Source organism: Saccopteryx leptura, chromosome 13 (assembly GCF_036850995.1).
Source record: "Saccopteryx leptura isolate mSacLep1 chromosome 13, mSacLep1_pri_phased_curated, whole genome shotgun sequence".
NCBI lineage: Eukaryota > Metazoa > Chordata > Mammalia > Chiroptera > Emballonuridae > Saccopteryx > Saccopteryx leptura.
Window position 1 is genome coordinate 29822241 of NC_089515.1, and position 21921 is coordinate 29844161.

Sequence of the window (21921 nt, forward strand, 5' to 3'; positions counted from 1 at the left end):
TATATAGTGAAAATGACAAAACATTGCTGAAAGAAATTAAAAAAGACACAAATAAGTGGAAAGATATCCCATATTCATAGACTGGAAGACAATATTGTTAAGATGTCAACAACAACCTGACCAGGTGGTGGCGCAGTGGCTAGAGCATCGAACTAGGAGGCAGAAGACCCAGGTTTGAAACCCCTAGGTTGCAGGCTTGAGCACAGGCTCATCTAGCTTGAGCGCTCACCAGCTTTGGTGTGGGGCCGCTGGCTTGAGCATGGGTTCATACATATGACCCCATGGTCGCTGGCTTGAGCACACAGGTCACTGGCTTGAAGCCTAAGGCAGGTGTAGTCAACCTTTTTGTAGTATACCTACCGCCCACTTTTGTATCTCTGTTAGTAGTAAAATTTCTAACCACCCACTGGTTCCACAGTAATGGTGATTTATAAAGTAGGGAAGTAACTTTACTTTATAAAATTTATAAAGAAGAGTTACAGCAAGTTAAAGCATATAATAATAATTACTTACCAAGTACTTTATGTCAGATTTTCACTAAGTTTGGCAAAATAAATCTTTATAAAACAACTTACTATAGTTAAATCTATCTTTTTATTTATACTTTGGTTGCTCCACTACAGCCCACCATGAAAGTTGGAACGGCCACTAGTGGGTGGAAGGGACCAGGTTGACTACCACTGGCCTAAGGTCACTGGCCTGAGCAAGGGGTTACTCTCTCTGCTGTAGCCCTCCCTCCCTCCCCATCAAGGCATATATGAGAAAGCAATCAATGAACAACTAAGATGCTGCAACGAATTAATACTTCTCATTTTTCTCCCTTCCTGTTTGTCTGTCCCTGTCTGTTCCTCTCTCTGTCTCTGTCAAAAAAAATGTCAACAATAGCTGAAGCAATCAACAGATTGAATGAAATTCCTATCATAACCACAACAATTGAAGAAATAGAAAAGACCATCCTAAAATTCATATGGAATAAACAGAAACCTTGAATAGCAAAATAATCTAGAAAAAGAACAACAAAGCTAGAGGACTCATACTTTCTGATTTCAAGTTACTACAAAACAGTATGGTATTGAAACACTGTAAAAATAAACAGCCCAATAGAATAGAATAAGAGTCCAGAAATAAATATTTGCATATGTATGATCAAATGATCTTTGACAAGGGTGGCAAGACCATTCAATGGGGAAAAGACAGTCATTTAAACAATGGTGTTAGGAAAACTCAATAGCCATATGCAAAAGAATGAGGTCAGGCTCTGGCCAGATAGCTCGGTTGGTTAGAGCATCATCCAGAAGAGCAGAGGTTACCAGTTCTATCCTGGTCAGGGCACATACAGGAACAGAGTGATGTTCCTGTCTCTCTCTCTTCCTCTCTCTCTAAAATCAATAAAATAAACATTGAAAAAAAGAAAAAAAGAAGAGGAGGCTCTGGCCAGTTTGCTCAGTGGTAGAGCATCAGGCCAGTGTGTGGATGTCCTGGGTTCAATTCCTGGTCAGGGCACACAGGAGAAGCACCCATATGCTTCTCCACCTTTCCCCCTCTTGCTTCTTTCTCTCTCCCTCCTTCCCTCCTCCCACTCTTGCCTCCTTCCCTCCTGCAACCAAGACTCAATTAGAACAAGCTGGCGCCAGGCACTGAGGATGGCTCCATGACCTCCGCCTCAGGCACTAGAATGGCTCCAGTTGCAACGGAGCAAGGGCCCCAGATGGGCAGAACATCTCCCCCTGGTGAGCTTGCCAGGTGGATCCCGGTCTGGGTGCATCTGGGAGTCTCTCTCTGCCTCCTCTCCTCTAAGATTAAAAAAAAAGAAGAAAGAATGAGGTTGGACCCTTCCTAACACCGTTTATAAAAATTAACTCAAAATGGATCCATGACCTAAATCTAAATCTTAAAACTGTAAGATTCTTAAAAGAAAAACAGGGGCCCTAGACAGGTGGCTCACTGGATAAAGCGTCACCCTGGCGTACTGAGGCCCTGATCAAGGCATGTAAGAGAAACAATCAATAAATACACAATAAATGATACAACAATATGGAACAAAGCATTGATTTCTTTCTCTCTCTCCCCCCTCTTCTTCCTTCCTCTCATACATTAATGGAAAACTTAAAAAAAAAAGGATAAAAACTTCACAATATTGGATTTGGCAATTATTTCTTAGATATAATACCAAAGACACAGAGAACAAAAGAAAAAACAAATTGAATGTTCTGAAAATTTTAAAATTAATGACATCAAAAGACACCATCAACAGAGTATAAAAGCAACCTACAGAACAGAAGGGATTGTTTGTAGTTAATTAATTAATTAATATCTAGAATATATAAAGAACTATAACACAACAATAAAACAACCCAATTTGAAGATGGGCAGAGAATTCGAATAGAAAGTTATGTGCAACATAAGTAATCATTCGGGAAATACAAACCAAAACTACAAGGAGATACCACCTCACAAACATTAGGATGACTACTATAAAAAAAACTCTAGATAATAACAAGTGGTGACAAGGATGTGGAGAAACTGAAACTCTTCTGCAATGTCGATGGACATGTAAATGGTACAGCTCACTGGACTATTAGTCATAACATGAATGAAACTTGAGGACATTATACTAAATGAAATCAGCCAATCACAAAATGACAAATATTGTGAGAATCCACTTATACGAGGTACTTAAAGACAAAACCATTCTCTAATAGGCCTTGCTGCTACAAGAAGGACTGGGGACAAAGGTTAAGAGTACTTTTATACTCTTCATGTTGCTTTGGAAGGCCAAGCTTGGTGTCCTCTGTCTGGGACCAGGAAAGAAGCTAAGATAAAACTTAAATACTGGAAGAAAAAAAAAGTAACTACTGGCTCCAGGCCTTCCCACCTCTGATAACAGCACATAATGTGCCTGGGCAAAGCTTGTCTTGGAAAAGTATGCTCTAAGACCCTCCCCAAATGTGCATAACTCTTTGGACTTAGAAAAAACTCATCCTGATAAGGCACTCTGATACCAAGCCCTACAAGGCCCCAGGCCTCCCCTGTGCTTCAGCAGTCTGGCACATGGCAGAGACCACCCACAGGGCTCACCAGTATTGCGGATGATGTAATCCAGCACCACCAACCGCTCAAACTGCAGCTGCAGTTGCCGGTTAGTGTTCTCAGGGAGAGGTTCTGCTTCAAAACGCCTTAGCCAGTAATCTGCGTCTTTGTAACCTTCGACAAAGAGCTGAAATGAACCAACCTGCAACCAAGAAAGAGGAAGAAAGTTATTTCCCTATAGCCCAAGTTCCAAGATCCCAAGAGTAAGCCAGGGTCCCACTAAGGCCCTGTAGATTTTATATCAGAAGAGGAAGATGTTTTCAAGATGTTTATGTCTTCATCTCCTTGCAAATACAGGAGAAAAGGGCTGTGATAGAGATTGCCCAGACAAATTCAAGAAGCCCATCCAAATGGTCCAGAGTAAAGTGAGAAAATTAGCATCTTAGGCCCTTGACAGAAATGAGGAAGACAGGAGCCTCAGGACAGGCTATTCACACGCCCATCTGCAAGTCTGTAGGTACTCTGCTTCACCAGTTGAATGGCTATGCCACTATAAATTATCACCTTTAATAAGTCGCATAAGTATAGTCTATACCTTTGGCGGTAGCCCAATGCGGTTAAACCGCTGTCCAACTTTTGGCACTTTCTCAAGCGCAAGCCGCTTGCCTCTGGATTTCACTCGGTCAATGGCACTATAGTTGAAGGTCTCACTGGCCAGGTGTACTACCTACAGTGGAAAGAGAACAGATACCTAGGTTAGAATCAAATTTGGCCCTGGACGGTGGCTCAGTGGATAGAGCGTCAGCCTGGAGTATGTATGCCCCGGATTCAATTCCTGGTCAAGGCACATAGGAGAAGCAACCATCTGCTTCTCTCCCCTGACCTCCCCCACCTCTCCTTTCCCTCCCACAGCCAGCAGCTTGATTTACTCGAGCATGGCCTTGGGAGCTGAGGATAGCTAGGTAGGTCGAATGTGTCAGCCTTAGGTGCTAAAAATAACTCGGCTGATTCAGACATCAGCACCAGACGGGTTGCCAGGTGGATCCTGGTCAGGGTACATGAGGGAGTCTGCCTCACTTTCTCCCCTCCTCTCACCTTAAAAAAAAAAAAAAGGAATCAAATTTAAGGAATTATCCCACTATTACAGAGAATAGCTTGAGGCTCACCAACACTGTTCCTCTTCCAGGACACATAGTAAGAATATATTTCTCAGTCTTCTTAGCAGCTAAGATAGAGTATATGGCTAGTTTGGACCAATGGAATATTGACAAAGTGATGTATGTACATCACTTCCAGGCATGGCCTCTGATACCTCCCATGATCACTATCATATTCCCCAATCTCTGGAGCCCTTCATTATAAGGGCTCTTAGATGGCAGAGCCACATCATAGTAGGACTCTAGACCCCATGTCACTACATGGAATGACATGGGATCTAAGAGAGCTGCCTAACGGGCATGGATCTATGAAGTGAGCTAGGAATAAACTATTACGTTAAACTATTGTGATTCAGGGGTTGTTACTGCAGCTGACGTGAATTACACTGACTAATACAGCTACTTCCTGAGTTAGGAGAAGCCAGCCCAATGCCGGTTTTCTCTCCAAATAAAAACAAATTACAATTTACTCTATTCCCTTTTATTTCCTTTCGAATTTTGTACAATATGCAAATTCAAAATTTTGTACAAATTCAAAAATTTAATATGCAAGTCAGTTTTAATTTTTAAGGATTTGTAATTTATATGCACATTTATGCAGACTATATCTGAAATATTACACAAGAAACTAGTAATGGTAATTGCCTCTGAGGAAGGAAACTGAGTGGCTGGAAGACCACTGTGCCTTCTGATTTTAGAACTAGATGCATGCACTGCCTATTTAAAAAAATTTTAATGGGCATTAATATTATACTTGATTGTCAAATTGTGATGACATCACTGTAATCCATAATCCATATGAACACCTATTATCGCACTGATCACATTGTCTTGTGATCATCCATATGTATATCTAACTTTTCTTTTTTTTTAAACACTAACTTTTCTTTTTTTTTTTCTTGTAGGAGAGACAGAGAGAGTCAGAGAGAGGGACAGACAGGAAGGGAGAGAGATGAGAAACATGAATTCTTTGTTGCAGTTCCTTAGTTGTTCACTGACTGATCTCTCATACGTGCCCTGACCGGGAGGCTACAGCAGACCGAGTGACCCCTTGCTCGAGCCAGCGACCTTGGGCTCAAGCTGGTGAGCCTTGCTCAAACCAATTGAGCTCGCACGCAGGCTGGCAACCTCGGGGTCTTGAACCTGGGTCCTCCACATCCCAGTCCAATGCTCTATCCACTGCGCCACTGCCTGGTCAGGCTAACTTCTCCCTTAGGACTAATGATAAATTAGGGAGGAAGAGAATTCCCAATACCTAACACAGCACCTGGCACATGCTCAAAAATGTTTATTAAGTGAATGAATAAATAAGTCTCAAGCTTCTTTCAGAGACAGCAACAAGTGGATTTTCACATACATGAAATCAAATTTGTAAGAAAATTCTTTACCTAAGCCTGAAAAATTCATTTGAAATAACCAGTTATTTTGCCACGAATGAGAGAGACAGAAAAGGGTAAAATCCAGTGTTAAAGAAACACCTAAATGTATGTGTAGACACTGTAGGATGACATTTTGCCTGTGACTCAGGAAACTCAGGCACAGGAATACGGGCTTTCCTGGCCCTGGCTGGTTAGCTCAGTTGGTTAGAGCATCATCCCGAAACAGAAAGGATGCAGGTTGGATCCCTGGTCAGGGCACACATAGGAAGCAACAAATGAATGCACAACCAAGTGGAACAACAAATGAATGCTTCCCTTCTCTTTCCTCTCTCTCTCCCTTTCTCTGTCTCTCTAAAAATCAACCAATCAATAAAAAATTAAGCCCTGGCCAGTAGCTTGGTTTGTTGGAACTGTCTGTCTCTCCCTGCCTGCCTCTCTCTTAAAAAGGTGGGGGGGAGGCTTTCCTAAGACTACCTTACTAGTTTCCATGGGGAAATCTCAGCTCTTTCAGGCCATAACCACCTTTTCCCACATCAGATTTATTTGTGCAGACTCTTTGTAACAACCCCATTTTCCCCTATGACTAATGAATCTATCATAACCTGAACCCTTACAGGAAGAGAGCAGAGTTGCTACTGAGTGAGAATTACAGCCTTAACTATTTGAGGCTCCATTGCAACATGAATCCAATATTAGTGGCAGATGCTCTGATCAACTGGAAAGAGTCCTGTCACAGGGTGAGGAGGCAGGGAGCGAAAGGCCTCCTCTTACGAGTCTCCAGCAGCTGTATGTTAAACTTGCAAAGTTCTAAGTTCTGTCTCATCTGTCTTATACAAGACAAGCATTTTTGTTGTTCCTGACTTTTTTTGTACGTGTGTGTGACAGAGACAGAGAGAGGGACAAATAGGGACAGAGAGACAGGAAGGTAGAGAGACAGGTAGGTAATTCTTCATTGTGGCTCCTTAGTTGTTCATTGATTGCTTTTTCATATGTGCCTTGACCAGGGGGCTACAGCAGAGTGAGTGACCCCATGCTCAAGCCAGCAACCTTGGGCTTTAAGCCAGAACCCCTGGGCTCAAGCCAGTGACCATGGGGTCATGTCTATGATCCCACGCTCAAGCCAGCAACCCCCGCACTCAAGCCAGTGAGCGCGAGCTCAAGCTGGCAACCTGGAGGTTTTGAACCTGAGTCCTCTGCATCCCCGTCCGAAGTTCTATTCACTGCGCCACCATCTAGTCAGGCATAATTAAGTTTTTTCTTTTTTTAGATTTTATTTATTCATTTTTAGTGAGAGAGGAGAGAGAGAGAAGGGAGGGAGGAACAGGAAGTATCAACTCCCATATGTGCCTTGACCAAGCAAGCACAGTGTTTTGAACCAGTGACCTCAGCATTCCAGGTCGACGCTTTATCCACTGCACCGCCACAGGTCAGGCTGTTCCTGACTTTTTGATTCAAAAGTTTCCCAGGCCTCATTAAGGTTCTCTAATAGGAAAAGAAGAAGACCAGAGATGGGGAATAAAGAGATTGTGGGGGGGTTGACATTAATGATTAGAACAGCCATAAAAATACCACAGGCTAAGATGTATGGAGCATTTACATTGTACCAGGCACTAAACTATGTGTTTTACATGGATTATTTTGTGTAATCTTAATAGCCACACTATAAAGTAAGGACTATTAATATCTCTATTTTAATAGTGAGTAAATTGAGTGTGGTTGGGGGAGGGGGCTCTTAAGTGCCTTGCCCAAAGGTTACCCACTAAAAAGCTGTAGAGCCAGAATTCAAACTTAAACCCTGGTTTTAGGCACTGCACTCCTGAAGAACAGGCAAGAACAGGGCCAGGGCGCTCTGCTACTTACCTAATGAAGAAAGGAAATTACAGGGTGACAAGCAAGGAGGGTTTAAATGTAAGAGCGGCCAAGTAGAAGAATTTCCAGTTAGGCAGGAGATCACAGGAGCATTAACTATTATACAAGACGGTCAGAGTGTGCTGTTTAACTATATGCACACAAAGAGGACTGAAGCACGAAGGGTAGGAATGAGCTGTGCGAGGCCAGGCAGAGAATTAGATGTTGAATAGGAGCTATAAACCTACAACTGTGATCAGTCCCTCCCAGACCTGAAGCTGGGGGATCTCTGGTATTGCTTCTCATGGTTTGGTATTCATTCACTGATTCAGCTGGTCCTTACAGAATGTTTACTAAAGTACAGGACTTTGCTAGGTGCTGAGAATGGGAGAAGGATATTTCAAGAAACGGTTCTTGACTTCTACAGACTTACAAACTCACTGGCTTATTGTTTGTAGTTTGGTGGCAAAGGAGCATCCACAACAAGCACATTTTCTTCTAAAATACCCTGGAAAACAGAGTGAAGGGAAGCTCCTTTCTCCTGATCAGTTTTCTTTGCCCACGAGTCACCTAACTAAACCTGTGAAGAAAACTTCAAGTAGGGGTTTTTAATTTAGAAGCAAGGTTCCAACAGGGTCAATGGATGGACTTCAACTGGTCTGTGAACCACTTACTGCAATCATATGGAGAACAATAATTTGGGAGAACAAAATCAATAGCTTTCCTCAGATTCTCCAAGATAATTAAGACTCAGAGCTACAAAGACACTTCTAAAGCCTTAGGGCATCATACCAAGAGTTCCACCTTAAGTTACTAAACCTCAGACAGCTTCAGACTCAATGGCTGATGACATATCCTTTAATATTTATATGCTGATTCCTTCCCCTCATGATCCCTAGAAAGTTTCATGGAACCCCTGTAGTACAGGGGTTCTTAACCTGGCCTCAGTCAATTTCCTATATTGTATGCAATTAATTCTGTATTTAAGCATTTTGGGGGAGTAAGAGGGGTACGATCCAGACCATTCCTTAGAACTTCATCTAAGTCTATACCACATAACGTGTACACAAATCCATTCTAAGGGTGCATTTGCCTCCCGGGACACCAATTTTATGTTTAGACAAGTACCAGAATTCCATAGCATAGAGATGAGTGAGGAGAATTCCATGTCAGTTCCCTGTAGGGGTTCAGGCCAGATCTTTACTCTAGCCCTTGGCCCATTCTAGTCCTTCTTAGCAGACCACAGAAGTGCTTAGCTGACATCAGCTAGTCCATTCTAGACTGTATCTAGATCCTGGGATGGCTTGGAAATCTGAGAGTGAACCACAAAAATAGCTAGGTTTCTAACCAGCTTGAGATTATATGGGATACAGCCCTGGCCAGATGGCTCAGTTGGTTATAGCATCATACTGAAGTGCAGAGGTCACTGGTTTGATACCGAGTCAGGGCACATACAGGAACAGATTAATGTTCCTGTCCCTCTCATTCTATCTCCTTATCTTGCTAAAATCAAATAAAATAAAAATTTTAAACAAACAAAACAACAACAACAAAAATAACCAAGAGGCAGGGAGCCCATAAACGTGTACCAGAATGTCGGCAACTTCCTGAAATTGATGTAAAAACTGTATGTATGCCCTTCTCAGGACAGCTGTCAGCAGATGATCAAATCATGGGCTACACCCACCTCTCCGCACTTACCCACCACACACAAAAAAGGGCTGAGAACCCTAAACGCGGGGCATAAAGAGCCCTCACTGGACCAGGCAGTAAAGCCCCTGGAGACAGGTCACTGACCTTTGTGCGGGGTACAATGTTGAGTTCCAGTTTCTGGTCCACCAGGCTGGCCCCCGCCTCTGAGAGATAGCCCTGGTTGAGGACAAGGCAATCACGGCCAAAGCAGCAGGGACAGCACAGCTTCTGCAGCCACTTGGTCCACTTAGGATTAAGGTGCCCATATGGCTCTTCATTCTTGGGTTTGAAGACAGCAATGATCTTCTACACAGACAAAAGAAAACAAAGGACGTTAAAAACAAATTGATTCAAGTAGCTCACATACCAGGTCAGCAAGGATGTAGAAAGAAACGAGAGGGCATGGGAAGACAACCTCTACTTACAGTCAGACACTAGATTCTCCCCAACTTACAAGGGGAAGACACCAGGTCATCTATGCAGCTAAGAGACCCACCCACTGACAGAAAGGGCTGTGGCCAAAGGTGCCAAGTCTGATATATGTGATACAAAACATTTTAACACCATCAAACCCCAACTTCCAAGATATATGCATATACACTATTGCTTTGCATCAATTATGTAAAGACTCACAGTATTATCAACTAAAAGGAAAGTAGTAAAGTATTATGGAATGAGGTTAAGAAAATTCCTTCCTAGGTGGTTGATTTCCTCTATCAGCCTTACTCTCCCACCCCCAGGTGTTAATACCGTACAATAAAAAGATCAGGCCTGACCAGGCGGTGGCGCAGTGGATAGAGTGTCGGACTAGGATGTGGAGGACCCAGTTTCGAGACCCCGAGGTCGCCAGTTTGAGCGTGGGCTCATCTGATTTGAGCAAAGCTCACCAGCTTGGACCCAAGGTCGCTGGCTCGAGCAAGGGGTTACTCAGTCTGCTGAAGGCCCACAGTCAAGGCACATATGAGAAAGCAATCAATGAACAACGTTCAAAACGAAAAACTGATGATTGATGCTTCTCATCTCTCTCCGTTCCTGTCTGTCTGTCCCTATCTGTCCTTCTCTCTGACTCTCTCTCTGTCTCTGTAAAAATAAAAAAAAATCAGGAATGACAAAATAAGGAAGCAACAGAAAAGAAAAATCACAGCAGATAAAAGAATCTGTTATCTGATTAGAATGGGGTTCTCTTAAGTCATTCAGATAGGCAAGAGACCAGGACATGAGAGGCCACAAAGATTAAACCCATCTTCTCTAGAAGACAGTAACTTAATCCTCAAAGGTCCTTGGAAATATGTGATGCTACTGCAACCTAGAAACTGTGGTCCTCCCTCCCAAAGGTTTCTTCCCAGGCCAGTCAGCTTTCTGAGGCTGTTTTCCATTTTTCTTATTCCCTACAGTCAAACTGGTCATTTCAAAGGAACAGAAGTAAATATGCTATCCAAGTAATTCATCTTTATATCATATGACTCTCCCTCTCTCCTAATCCCACAGCGAACTCAAACTAGTCTGGGTCATAAGACATTTTCCTGTGGGTGTCACTTCCTGAATGGCAGGTCACAGCAGAAAACATACACCCATCTGCCCGCATTACGAGTTGGCTAGGCACATGTCTTCAACAGTATTTGGTCAATTGTGAGACCAGTTCCTCCCTTGTAAGGATTTGAGAGGGCTAGAAAAATGTAGAACTCTCTTCCCCCCTCCAAAAGAATCAATTTATTCTTAAAGATAAACAAACTTATCCACTGGAAAAAGTCAAATGCATATAAGTCATATCATAAGTTGGAATTACTTTCTTATTCAAAGTGGCTAGCAAGAATCTTTCTATCTTTGCTTCCCTGGGACCCTGGGCTCTGAATTACACAGCAGCTTGACACTCGGATGATGACTGATGAGTCCACTGTAGCTCTCTGGAATCTGGGCAGTGAACCACAGGACAACAGTGAGGCATATCCCAGAACCTAACAGTCAGTTCAACTGAGGCACAATGTGGCGTTCAGCAAGCTGGTCCCCAAAAGGGAAAACAAGACATTCCTGCTACTAGCAAGGCTGAAAAATGCCAGGGCTCAGCTTAAATACTTCCCCTTAAAGAAAGCAGAACTTGAAGGCCAAGAGTGCAGCCAAACATCATTTATAGACTAACCTTTCAAACTTCTCAGTTTCCTTCCACCGTAAGGAGAATCAGAAAGCATTCCGTCAATTCTAACAGCATTAGTAATTGTGGTTATCTCAGTACAGCAGGGGCTTCCCTAAAAATAATGTCTAGACTGGAAAAATGAGGCAATGGTAGGATGGGAAGGATGGAGGAACAGAAGTACATTCAGGACCCACAACCAATTAGTGGAGCCGGGAACTCAAAGGGTTTCCTGCATCTATCCACCAACCACAAGGAAGAGGGTACTGTGCTATGCTAAAGGGGCTTTTCCCTCTGGAACCTAAAATCTAAGACAGCTCAAGCACATCACTCATTTTATGCACTAAAATATACAGAAATAACTTTTAATAATTTTTAAGTTTGGTAAACATGACCAAACATTTTGGTCTCAAGATTCCTTCACACTCTTAAAACTTATTAAGGAACCCTAAAAGCTTTTGTTTATATGGGTAAACTCTATATTTCCTCTAGTAGAAATTAAAATTGAAATGTTAAAACTACTTATGAATTCATTCAATAAAAAGAACCCCACTACATGTTAACATAAGTGACATGTTTTATAAAAAATAACTATTTTCAAAACAATTTTTACTGATAAGATTGGCTTTGTTCTATATTTTTGCAGATCTAAAGTCTGGCTTATAAAGGACAACTGGATTCTCACATCTTCCTTAATATTAAGTGTGTTTCAATACCATATATCATGTAACCTCTGGAAATCTCCACTGTAAACGAATAAGGAAATTAACAACAAAAAAAGGCAAAGTAGTCTTAGAACTCTTATGAAACTCTTGAAACCAAGGTCGCTGGCTCCAGCAAGGGGTTACTCGGCCTGCTGAAGGCCCTCAGTCAAGGCACATATGAGAAAGCAATCAATGAACAACTAAGGTGTTGCAACGCGCAACTAAAAACTAATGATTGATGCTTCTCATCTCTCTCTGTTCCTGTCTGTCTGTCCCTGTCTATCCCTCTCTGACTCACTGTCTTTGTAAAAAATAAATTAATTAAATTTAAAAAAAAAAAGTTTTAACCTGCCTTGGCCAACTGGCTCAGTGGTAGAGCATCGCCCGGTGTTTAAAGGTCCTGGTTCAGTTTCTGGTTAGGGCACACAGGAGAGGTGCCATCTGCTTCTCCACCCCTCCCCTCTCACTTCTCTCTCTCTCTCTCTCTCTCTCTCTCTCTCTCTCTCTCTCGGCACAGAGGAGAGGTGCCTATCTGCTTCTCTACCCCTACCCCTCTCACCCCTCTCTCTCTTTCTCTCCCCCCCTCCTGCAGCCATAGCTCGATTGGAGCAAGTTGGCCACAGGCTCTGAGGATGGTTCAATGAAGAGCTGCATTGTTAAGCAACAGAGTAATACCCCAGATGGGCAGAGCATCTCCCCCTAGTGGGCTTGCTGTGTGGGTCGTGGTCGGGGTGCATGCAGGAATCTGTCTCTCTGCCTCCCCTCCTTTCACTGAAAAAAAAAATGTTTGGACCTGTGGACCCCAATAGGGACTCCCAGGGTCCCTGGGCCACACTCTGAGAACTGCTGTAGCCAAGGTCAGTGGCTCAGTGGATAGAGCGTCGGCCCTGGTATAGATGTTCTGGGTTTGATTTCCAGTCAGGGCACACAGGAGAATCGACCATCTGCTTCTCTCCTTCTCCCTCTACCCCTTCTCTCCCTCTTCTGCTCCCGCAACCAGTGGCTTGATTGGTTCCAGTGTGGCCCCAGGTGCTGAGGATAGTTCAGTTGGTTCAAGCAAGTCAGTCTCAGGTGCTAAAAATAACTTGGTACAGTACTCGAACATCAACCCCTGACAGGGTTGCTGGGTGGATCCCAGTCGGGGTGCATGCAGGAGTCTACCTCGCTATCTCCCCTCCTCTCACCTAAAAAAAAAAAAAAGAGAGAGAGAAAACCACTGTATTTTGTATTAAAGGATGAAAAAAACAGTACTCTGCCTGACCTGTGGTGGCGCAGTGGATAAAGCATCGCTCTGGAACACTGAGGTCACTGGTTCAAAACCCTAGGATTGCCTGGTCAAGGCATATATGGGAGTTGATGCTTCCTCCCCCCTTCTGTGTGTCTGTCTGTCTGTCTCTCTATCTTTCTGAAAATTGAATAAAGTCTTTAAAAAAAAAAAAAGTACTCCCTGACTCAGCTCCTTAGGCAGAGAAATCTTATTTACATGCTGACTCTTACAAAAGAGAGGGCGGGGTTACTCCAGATATAGGAGAACCTGAAAGAAGATGGGATCCAAAGAGAATATAATGAAGAGCTTTAGCTTGTATTTATTTATCTTCTTACCCACTACCTTCGACCCCACCTGCCTCATCCATTACAACTGTGGCCTGGGACAGCTGCCTATAAGAGAGGGTAGATGTTACTGAAAACCTCAAGAACTACACTTAGATATGATAACCAAAGTTGACTACCTCATAACATTTTAGTAAAAAAATTGATTCTATTTGAGATCTTTATTCTTTATTTGGCTGTCAGTGTGGTTCTCAACCAAATGAAAAGACATCAATTTCTTGGAAGGCACAGGTAGCTAGCAGTTGCACATTCAGTATTATAACATACTTTTGTATGATTTTGAGCAATATGAACATCTAGTATTACTAGCCTCACAAAACAGAAAATGCTCAAAAAATACTTCTGTAGGTGATTGAACATGAGCCCTCAAGTGCAAGGGTGTAACTGAGGAGGGTAATAGGAGTACTGTACTCTCTACTATGACTTCTGATCTAGCATTTTCCATCTTGCTATTCCAGGTCCCCACTTGCTCACCCTGAAGGAGAAACCTTCCTAAATTGAGAAACGGAGTCAGGGCTTTAATCTTCAAATAACTTTTGGACTGTCTGCTTCCAAATGTAACTGTCACAGAAACTAATGTTCCCCCAATCTCTGTTCCCCCTTCTTTTTTAGACCCCTGACTTTTAGCTAGGCAAAATAAAGATATAGTTCACAGACACTAACACAGTTAAGTTCTGAACAATGGGATATACGGAGAAAGGTCTGGGGCGACTTCTAGGAAATGCCTTAAAGGGCGGGGGCATACGCTCCCTTTCCCTTTTCTTCTTCCAACTGGCTGAAAAGCAGGTAAGATGTCTGCAGTCTGAGTAGCCATCTTGGATCATGAAATGGAAGCCACCTGCTAAGGATGGCTGGTCAGCCGATGGAAGGAGTCGGCATTCCTGATACAGTGAAATGCCATGCCAGCCCTGGGTGGGGTAGCCTATAGACTTCTTTTATGAGAGTTATATGTACCTTTTTTTTTTTTTTTTAAGACAGAGAGATAAAAAAGAAAAAAAAACTTTTTAAAGAAAGATAGGAAGGGAGAGAGAGGGTAGGGAGAGAGGGAGGGAGAAAAGTGAGAAGCATCAACTTGTAGCTACTTCACTTTAGTTGTGCACTGATGTTGACTGGGAGGCTCCAAGCCAGCAACCTTTGGGCTCAGCCGGCAACCTTGGGATCATGTTGATGATCCCACGCATACTCGTGTGGCAAGCCCATGCTTAAGCCAGTGACCTCAGGATTTTGAACAAGTGACCTCAGAGTTCTGGGTTGCTGCTCTATCCACTGTGACACTGCTGGTCAGATGAGAGTTAAATGTACTTTTATTCAAATCATTATTATTTAAAATTTTCTGTCACACAAATTCATTTTTTTAAATGTACTAATTTGATCCTGGCCAGTTTGCTCAGCAGGTAGAGCATCAGCCCAGTGTATGGATGTCCCGGTTTCGATTCCCAGTCAGGGCACACAAGAGAAGCGGCCATCTGCTTCTCTGCCTTCCCTCTCCCCCTTCTCTCCTTCTTCCCCTCCCACAGCCAGTGACTCAATTAGTTCAAGCATCAAACCGGGAGCTGAGGATGGCTCAGTTGGTCTGAACAGGTCAGCCTCAGGCACTAAAAATAGCTCAGCTAATTTGAGCATCAGTTCTACCCGGGGGTTGCCAGGTGGATCCCAGTGGGGGTGCATGCAGGAGTCTATCTCCCCTCCTCTCATTTAAAAAAATATAAATTGACTTTGAAGAGAGAGAGGAAGGAGGAGAAACATCTTGCATGTATCCTGACCAGAGATCAAACCCACAACCTTGGTGGATAGGGATAATGCTCCAACCAAATGACCTACCTGGCCAGGGCTCACACAGTCAGATTTAATCCTAACCAAAATGGTAGCTGAAAAGAGAAAGCAGAAATTCAGAGGACACTAACTCTGAGGCAGCAGAGCATAGTATTTAGGAGTATGAACTCTGGAGCCGGTTCACCTGGGTCTCTAGCCCACCTCCCACTTACTGGCTGTGAAACCCTGGGCCTATTACTTATACTGTGTGCCTTGGTATCTGTCATCTGTGGCGATAATAATAGCACCTACCTCAGAGGGTGTTATGAGAATTGAGTGAGCTATTACTTGTAAAGCATTTAAAACACTACCTGGCATATAGTAAGTGCAATCTAAGTATTTGTTAAGTAAAATAAACACAATTGGAGCAGGGCCAAAGATGACAAGACCAAGTACAATGAGTCTGTGGGCCAGTATGACACACCACAGCATTTAGGAAGTGGTCCTCTGCTCTAAACCACATTTTCCACAGTGGGAACATGATGGTTACATTAATAAGTTTTGTGAGGTTATTATATATGTTTCGACAGTCCCTCTTTTTTAAAGATTTTATTTATTGATTTTTTTAAAGCTTCTATTTATTGATTTTACAGAGAGAGGGGAAAGAGAGAAGGGGGAGGAACGAGAAGCATCAATTCATGGTTGCTTCACTTTAGTGGTTCATTGATTGCTTGTCATATGTGCCTTGACCAGGCAAGCTCAGGGTTTCGAACCCGCGACCTCAGGGTTCCAGGTCGATGCTTTATCCATTGCGCCACCACAGATCAGGCTATTTATTGATTTTTTAAAGAGAGGGAAAAGAGAAAGAGAGAGAATTCAGTCTATGAGAGAGAGAGAGAGAGAGAGAGAGAGAGAGAGAGAGAAAGGGGGAGGGAGTGAGAAGCATCAACCATAGTACTTGCTTCTTGTATGTGCTTGACCAGGAAAGTCAGGGATTTCAAACCGGCAACCTCAGCATTCTAGGTAGAGGCTTTATCCACTGTGCGACCACAGGTCAGACTCAAAAGTCCCTCTAAGAAAGGACAGTGGCCAGGAAATTACAGAAACTAGAATCCTACAAATCACCAAGAAACTACCCACAGTTTGTCATGCTCTGTGGCCTATATACTGAAGTAGTAGTACTTTACCTCCCAGGTAGAATTAAGAGATCATATTACTCCCACCTGTTAGAGCACCTGATCACTTCTGGGCTGATCTGACACACTTCCAACAGAGCTGTAACAGTATCCATGAAAGAAAAACAAAAACCTTCCTCTGGCTCCTGTACCTAGCAAAAATAATCAGTCAACAAGCTAAAATAAAAACCACTCAGACCTTAAGTGTCATTCTGATTTACCAAAAAAAAGATGAAAGCATCTTGCTAACACTCAGGACACTCAGCTTTCTTTTCTTCTAGAAGTGATGGTTCCCCTTTGAGCTTTCCATTTAACTCACTGCTCCCTTATTTGAGGAACTTGGAAAGACCTATTACTCTCAAAGCTTTCCCCAACCCAGTCTATGTTAATTCAGTTGATGGTAGAATTGCTCTCTGGTTCTTTTTTTTTTTTTTTTTGACAGAGAGAGAGTCAGAGAGAGGGATAGACAGGGACAGACAGACAGGAACGGAGAGAGATGAGAAGCATCAATCATTAGTTTTTCATTGTGCGTTGCAACACCTTAGTTGTTCATTGATTGCCCTCTCATACGTGCCTTGACCGCGGGCCTTCAGCAGACCAAGCAACCCCTTGCTTGAGCCAGAGACCTTGGGCTCAAGCTGGTGAGCTTTTGCTCAAAACAGATGAGCCCGCGCACAAGCTGGCAACCTCGGGGTCTCAAACCTGGGTCCTCCACATCCCAGTCCAACGCCCCACCCACTGCGCCACCGCCTGGTCAGGCGCTCTCTGGTTCTTGTTGACAATTTAGGGACGATAACATCTGGGAGAATAATTGGATCATCTGATGAACCTAACCAAGAGCTATAAGTCACAGTCCATCCTGGCCACTTAGCACGCCTATCAAAATAGCATATTACCCATTTAAAGAGTTGACTAGTAGTAGCACAGTGGATAAAGCATTGACCTGGGATACTAAGAATCCAGGTTCTAAACCCCAAGGTTGCCGGCTTAAGTATAGGATCATCTGACTTGAGTGCAGGCTTACTAGCTTGAGCATGGGATCATCAAAATGATCCTATGGTTGCTGGCTTGTGCCCAAAGGTAGCTGGCTTGAAGTCCAATGTCACTGGCTAGAGCAAGGGGTCACTGGATCGGCTGGAGCCTCCAAACCCCCACCCGCAAGGTGCATATGAGAAGCAATCAATGAACAACTAAAGTGCTGCAACTACCAGTTGATGCTTCTCATTTCTCTCCCTTCTAGTCTGTCTCCACCACCACACACGCACGTGCACACACACACACATACCTCACTAAAAAAAAGAAAGAAAGAAAGAAAAAAGAGTTCACACAGGAGAGATGCAGGGAAAATTTAAGGGAGCGTTGACACCCATCATTCTAAGAACTATAACATATTTTTCCAATAAACCATTCTGGCCCATCTGAAAACTCTAGCAGAGAAGACTTGATATTTTTGACTCACTGATATTTCAATGATACCTCTGCAGTTCTCAAAAGAATAAAGGTAAGTCACCCTGAAAGATCTCAAGACATTTAAACTGCAAACCAGAAAAATCTATCAGTTTGTCATTGCCTGCCCTCACTCCAGCTGCTTCAAGCTGGACATCTGGAAATCTCAGCCTCAGCTAGCTGCCTTCAGAACTAAGAAACTGGGATTATAATCTGTTCCAATCATCAAACTTTGTTTTTCTTTTGTTTCCACAGAACTGCCTCTTATTAAATAACTGAGTAATAATAGGGCTAACTTTGACAGCCCGCCTGCATCACTGCCTCCTAAAATGAGACAATTGTTTAAGTAAACTGGTGTATTCTCAAGACTAAGAACTGGTTCAATAAAATGGCACAATCTCCCAACTCAACCTTTAGCTAGACTTCTTGGGGACGTTTCAAAGGCAGGACTATAGGACAGCAGATCATACTACCCTAAATGTGCCACTTGTGCATATAGACTGTTTTGAGCTGAAGGCAATCAAGACCTAGCAGACTCATCTCCCTTAACTCCCTAAAAGAACTTAGATAGGGGGCCTGACCCAGAAAGAGAGCTTCTACCAAAGAGATCTGACACATTTACCTGCTCTTCTTAACTTCCCTGTGTACTGCCTTCCACCTCTAACCTCAACTCCTATCCCTTAGCTGCGAATTGAGGCATAACCTCAATTGCCTTTGGATCTCAGCTGTTTATGAGGCTTCCATAACGAGGAAATCAAATTTGTTTCTCCCGTGTTTAAAAAAAAAAAAAAAAGAACAAAGGTCACCTTTCAACTGCCCTGGTCAGTCCATGCCCCATCCCATCCCCCTTTATACAAAGGGAAGGGACAAAATACAGGTCAGCAAACACTCTCCCTTAACTGAATGGCTAATTATGATAGTCCTGGGAGAGAAATGAAAGCAAAAAAGGCAGCTGACAGTCCCATGATTCTAAAACTCCATCTTAAGCTTGAGGAACCATGAAAAGGGATTTGAACAATTTCCCAAAAGTGAGCAATAACCAAGACAGATGAAAACTGGTGATTCCACCCACTCTATCACCACTGCCTGGCCGGGGAAGCTGGCAGAAGACATCTATCTCCACAGCACAAGAAGGCTGAATCTGAAACCTCGAGAACGTCTGATGGGTTACACGTCCTCTTCAATTAACAGCGACAACACTGGTTTGGTCCAAAAAGAGAGAAAAACGGGCCCAAAGCAAAACTCTGTACATCTGGAGGTTAATGGTCGAATAGCAGTCTCTGTAGTTTAAAGCCAGGGAACCTACTAGAAAGCAGCATCTCCCCACGCGCCTCAGTCCAGAAGTAGATTGCCCCACCATACCGCTGGGCCCCTGGCCTGTATCTGGTCAATTTCCTCTTTTCATTTTTCGCTCACTCCTCCCCCACTAAATAGGTTCTGATTTATTTCTTCATTCCGCAGAGCTTCCCCTTCTCCAGTGTCCATGACATTCCAAAATCCTAACAGGGGGCTCGCACTGTCAGGTGTCTTTCTTTTTGCAGCCTTTCTTTCAGCCCCCCTTCTCCCTCTGGCCGGGCGAAGTCCCAAACTCCCCAGAACAGGCCCACCCTCCCCGCAGCCGGTGGCCGCGGTTCCCACCCGGCTCTCACCCCCAAAGGGTCCTTGACGAAGTAGCTTCCGCTGGAGCCTTGGTAGATGCGCTCGGGGAAGATGCCGCGCTCGATGGCCAACTCCGCCTGTCGCACCACAGCCTCGAACTCCGGGTCCTCTGGAAACTCGTTCCGTTCATGGTGGGCCTGGGCGGCGTGAGCAGCTGCCGCGGCCTGGGCGGCCAGCGCTTGGGCCTGAGCTGCCACGGTTTGGGTCTGCCCCTGGGCCGCCGAACCCCGGGCCCGATCCAGCAGTGGCTGCCGCTCCCGGTCGTGGCCTGGCGAGCCCGGCGGAGAGGGGGCCGGGCCGGCCGCAGCCGCCACTCGGACCGCGCCCCCCGGCACCTGCGGAAAGTGAGCGCCTGACCCGGACGGAAAGGTGTAGTCTGGAGGCTGGGCCCGCTCCGGGGACACTAGTGGGCTAGTCTCGTCCATCCCTTAGGCCGCCGGTTCCCGAGACCGGCGCGTTCCACACAGCCGAACTCCCGGCCGGGACCAATCCGTAACACCCCTAACGCCCGCCTGGCCAACCAGGTCGTGAGGCCTCTTTGGCCCCGCCCCCATCTTCCTGTTTACTTGGCGACGCGTAGGCACGACCCCTCGCGGGCTAACAGTAGCCAATCAGAATCAGCGCCTACGCAATCGCGACCTCCGCATTTTCTTGCTCGTCACCTTCTGTGAGGACAGCGCATGCTCCAGGAGCGAAGCTCGGGTCAGACACGCCCTCAGCTCTTAGCCTTCAATTGCTGACCCACCTCTGGAAGATTTCAATAAAGTAGCCTACTTAATCAGTCACTAATTATTGAGTGCCCACTGTGAGACAGAGAAATCTAATCTTTGTATCTGCATTTATTCAATCATACACTCAGTCACTAAATATATATTAGGATCCTACAGTGTTCTAGGTGGAGAAACAGCAGTGAAGCAAAGAAACAAAAATACCTGCTCTACCTAAATAAAAAAGTTTTTCAAAATCGCAGCTCTCATGCAGCTTACACAGTTCTTGGCATAAAATTCAATATTTGTTAATTGAGGGAAAATGTCCCATTAGACTAAAAAATTTCGAGGTAAGAGTCCATGACCGTTTTATTTAAATCACTGTAAAACCTCAGTGCCTAGTCACAGTAGATGCTCAGTACATTTTTATTAGTGGTCAAGTGAAGAATGGTATAGTTTCTGCCCTCAAGTTGAAGACATATAGCTCTCTGAGGCAGTAGGAAAAAAAGAGCCAGCAATCAGGGCTGAAAATTATAATAGAAGTTCAGTGACTTGAGAGTAGGCTGAGAGTCAGCAAAGGCCGGGTGGTGCATGTACTATGAGCTAAGTCTTAAAGGAAGAATGTAATTAAATCAAGGGGGAGGGGAGAAGGGAAGAAAGAGACAATCAGAGACATTTTAGTTTTGAGTTTAAACCCTGGTTTCATACTTATCACTTATTCTGTATTAGTTAACTCTCTAAACTTCACTTTCCTCACCTATAAAATGGGAATAATCATCTCTTCAATTGATTAAATAATCATAATAGCCTGACGAGGCGGTGGTGCAGTGGATAGAGCAGGGGTCAGGAACCTTTTTTGCTGAGAGAGCCATGAACGCCACATATTTTAAAATGTAATTCCATGAGAGCCATACAACGACCCGTATACGTTAGGCATTATCCAATAAAAATTTGGTGTTGTCCTGGAGGACAGATGTGATTGGCTCCAGCCACCTGCAACCATGAACATGAGCAGTAGGAAATGAATGGATTGTAATGCATGAGAATGTTTTATATTTTTAACATTTTTTTTAATTAAAGATTTGTCTGTGAGTCAGGTGCAGCCATCAAAAGAGCCACTTCTGGTTCGCAAGCCATAGGTTCCCAACCCCTGGGATAGAGCGTCAAACTGGGACACGGAGGACCCAAGTTTGAAACCCCAAGGTCGCCGGTTTGAGCATGGGTTCATCAGGCTTGAGCACAGGCTCGCCAGCTTGAGCAAAGGGTTGCCGGCTTGAGTGTAGTATCATAGACATGACCCCATGGTCTCTGGCTTGAGCCCAAGGTTGCTGGCTTGAGCAAGGAGTCACTTGCTCTGCTGTAGCCTTCCCCCACCCCATCAAGGCACATATGAGAAAGCAATCACTGAACAACTAAAGAGCTGCAACAAAGAACTGATGCTTCTCATCTCCCTTCCTGTCTGTCTGTCTCCATCTGTCCCTCTCTCTGACTCTCTCTCTGTCTCTGTCAAAAAAAAAAACAACCCAAAAAAGAATCACAATAAGTATGTAAAGAACTTTGCATAGTGCTTACTTAGTACATAAAAAGCAGTCAACAAATGGTGGATTTTTATCACTGCTGAGGTTATTATTGA

At 44.0% G+C, this 21921-nt stretch overlaps 1 protein-coding gene across 1 annotated transcript in view; it reads right to left on the reverse strand.

The window, feature by feature from the left end:
- Positions 1-20097, reverse strand: part of PI4K2A (phosphatidylinositol 4-kinase type 2 alpha) — a 36644-nt gene extending 16547 nt beyond the window's left edge. Inside the window, exons 1-4 of the mRNA XM_066355251.1 lie at positions 19572-20097; positions 9212-9412; positions 3626-3757; positions 3079-3232 (exon numbers count right to left, since the gene is read on the reverse strand). Of these exons, the coding sequence (XP_066211348.1) occupies positions 3079-3232; positions 3626-3757; positions 9212-9412; positions 19572-20006 (922 nt within the window). The 5' untranslated portion in view covers positions 20007-20097. The remainder of the gene's footprint in view (positions 1-3078; positions 3233-3625; positions 3758-9211; positions 9413-19571) is intronic.
- Between the last annotated feature and the right edge of the window lie 1824 nt (positions 20098-21921).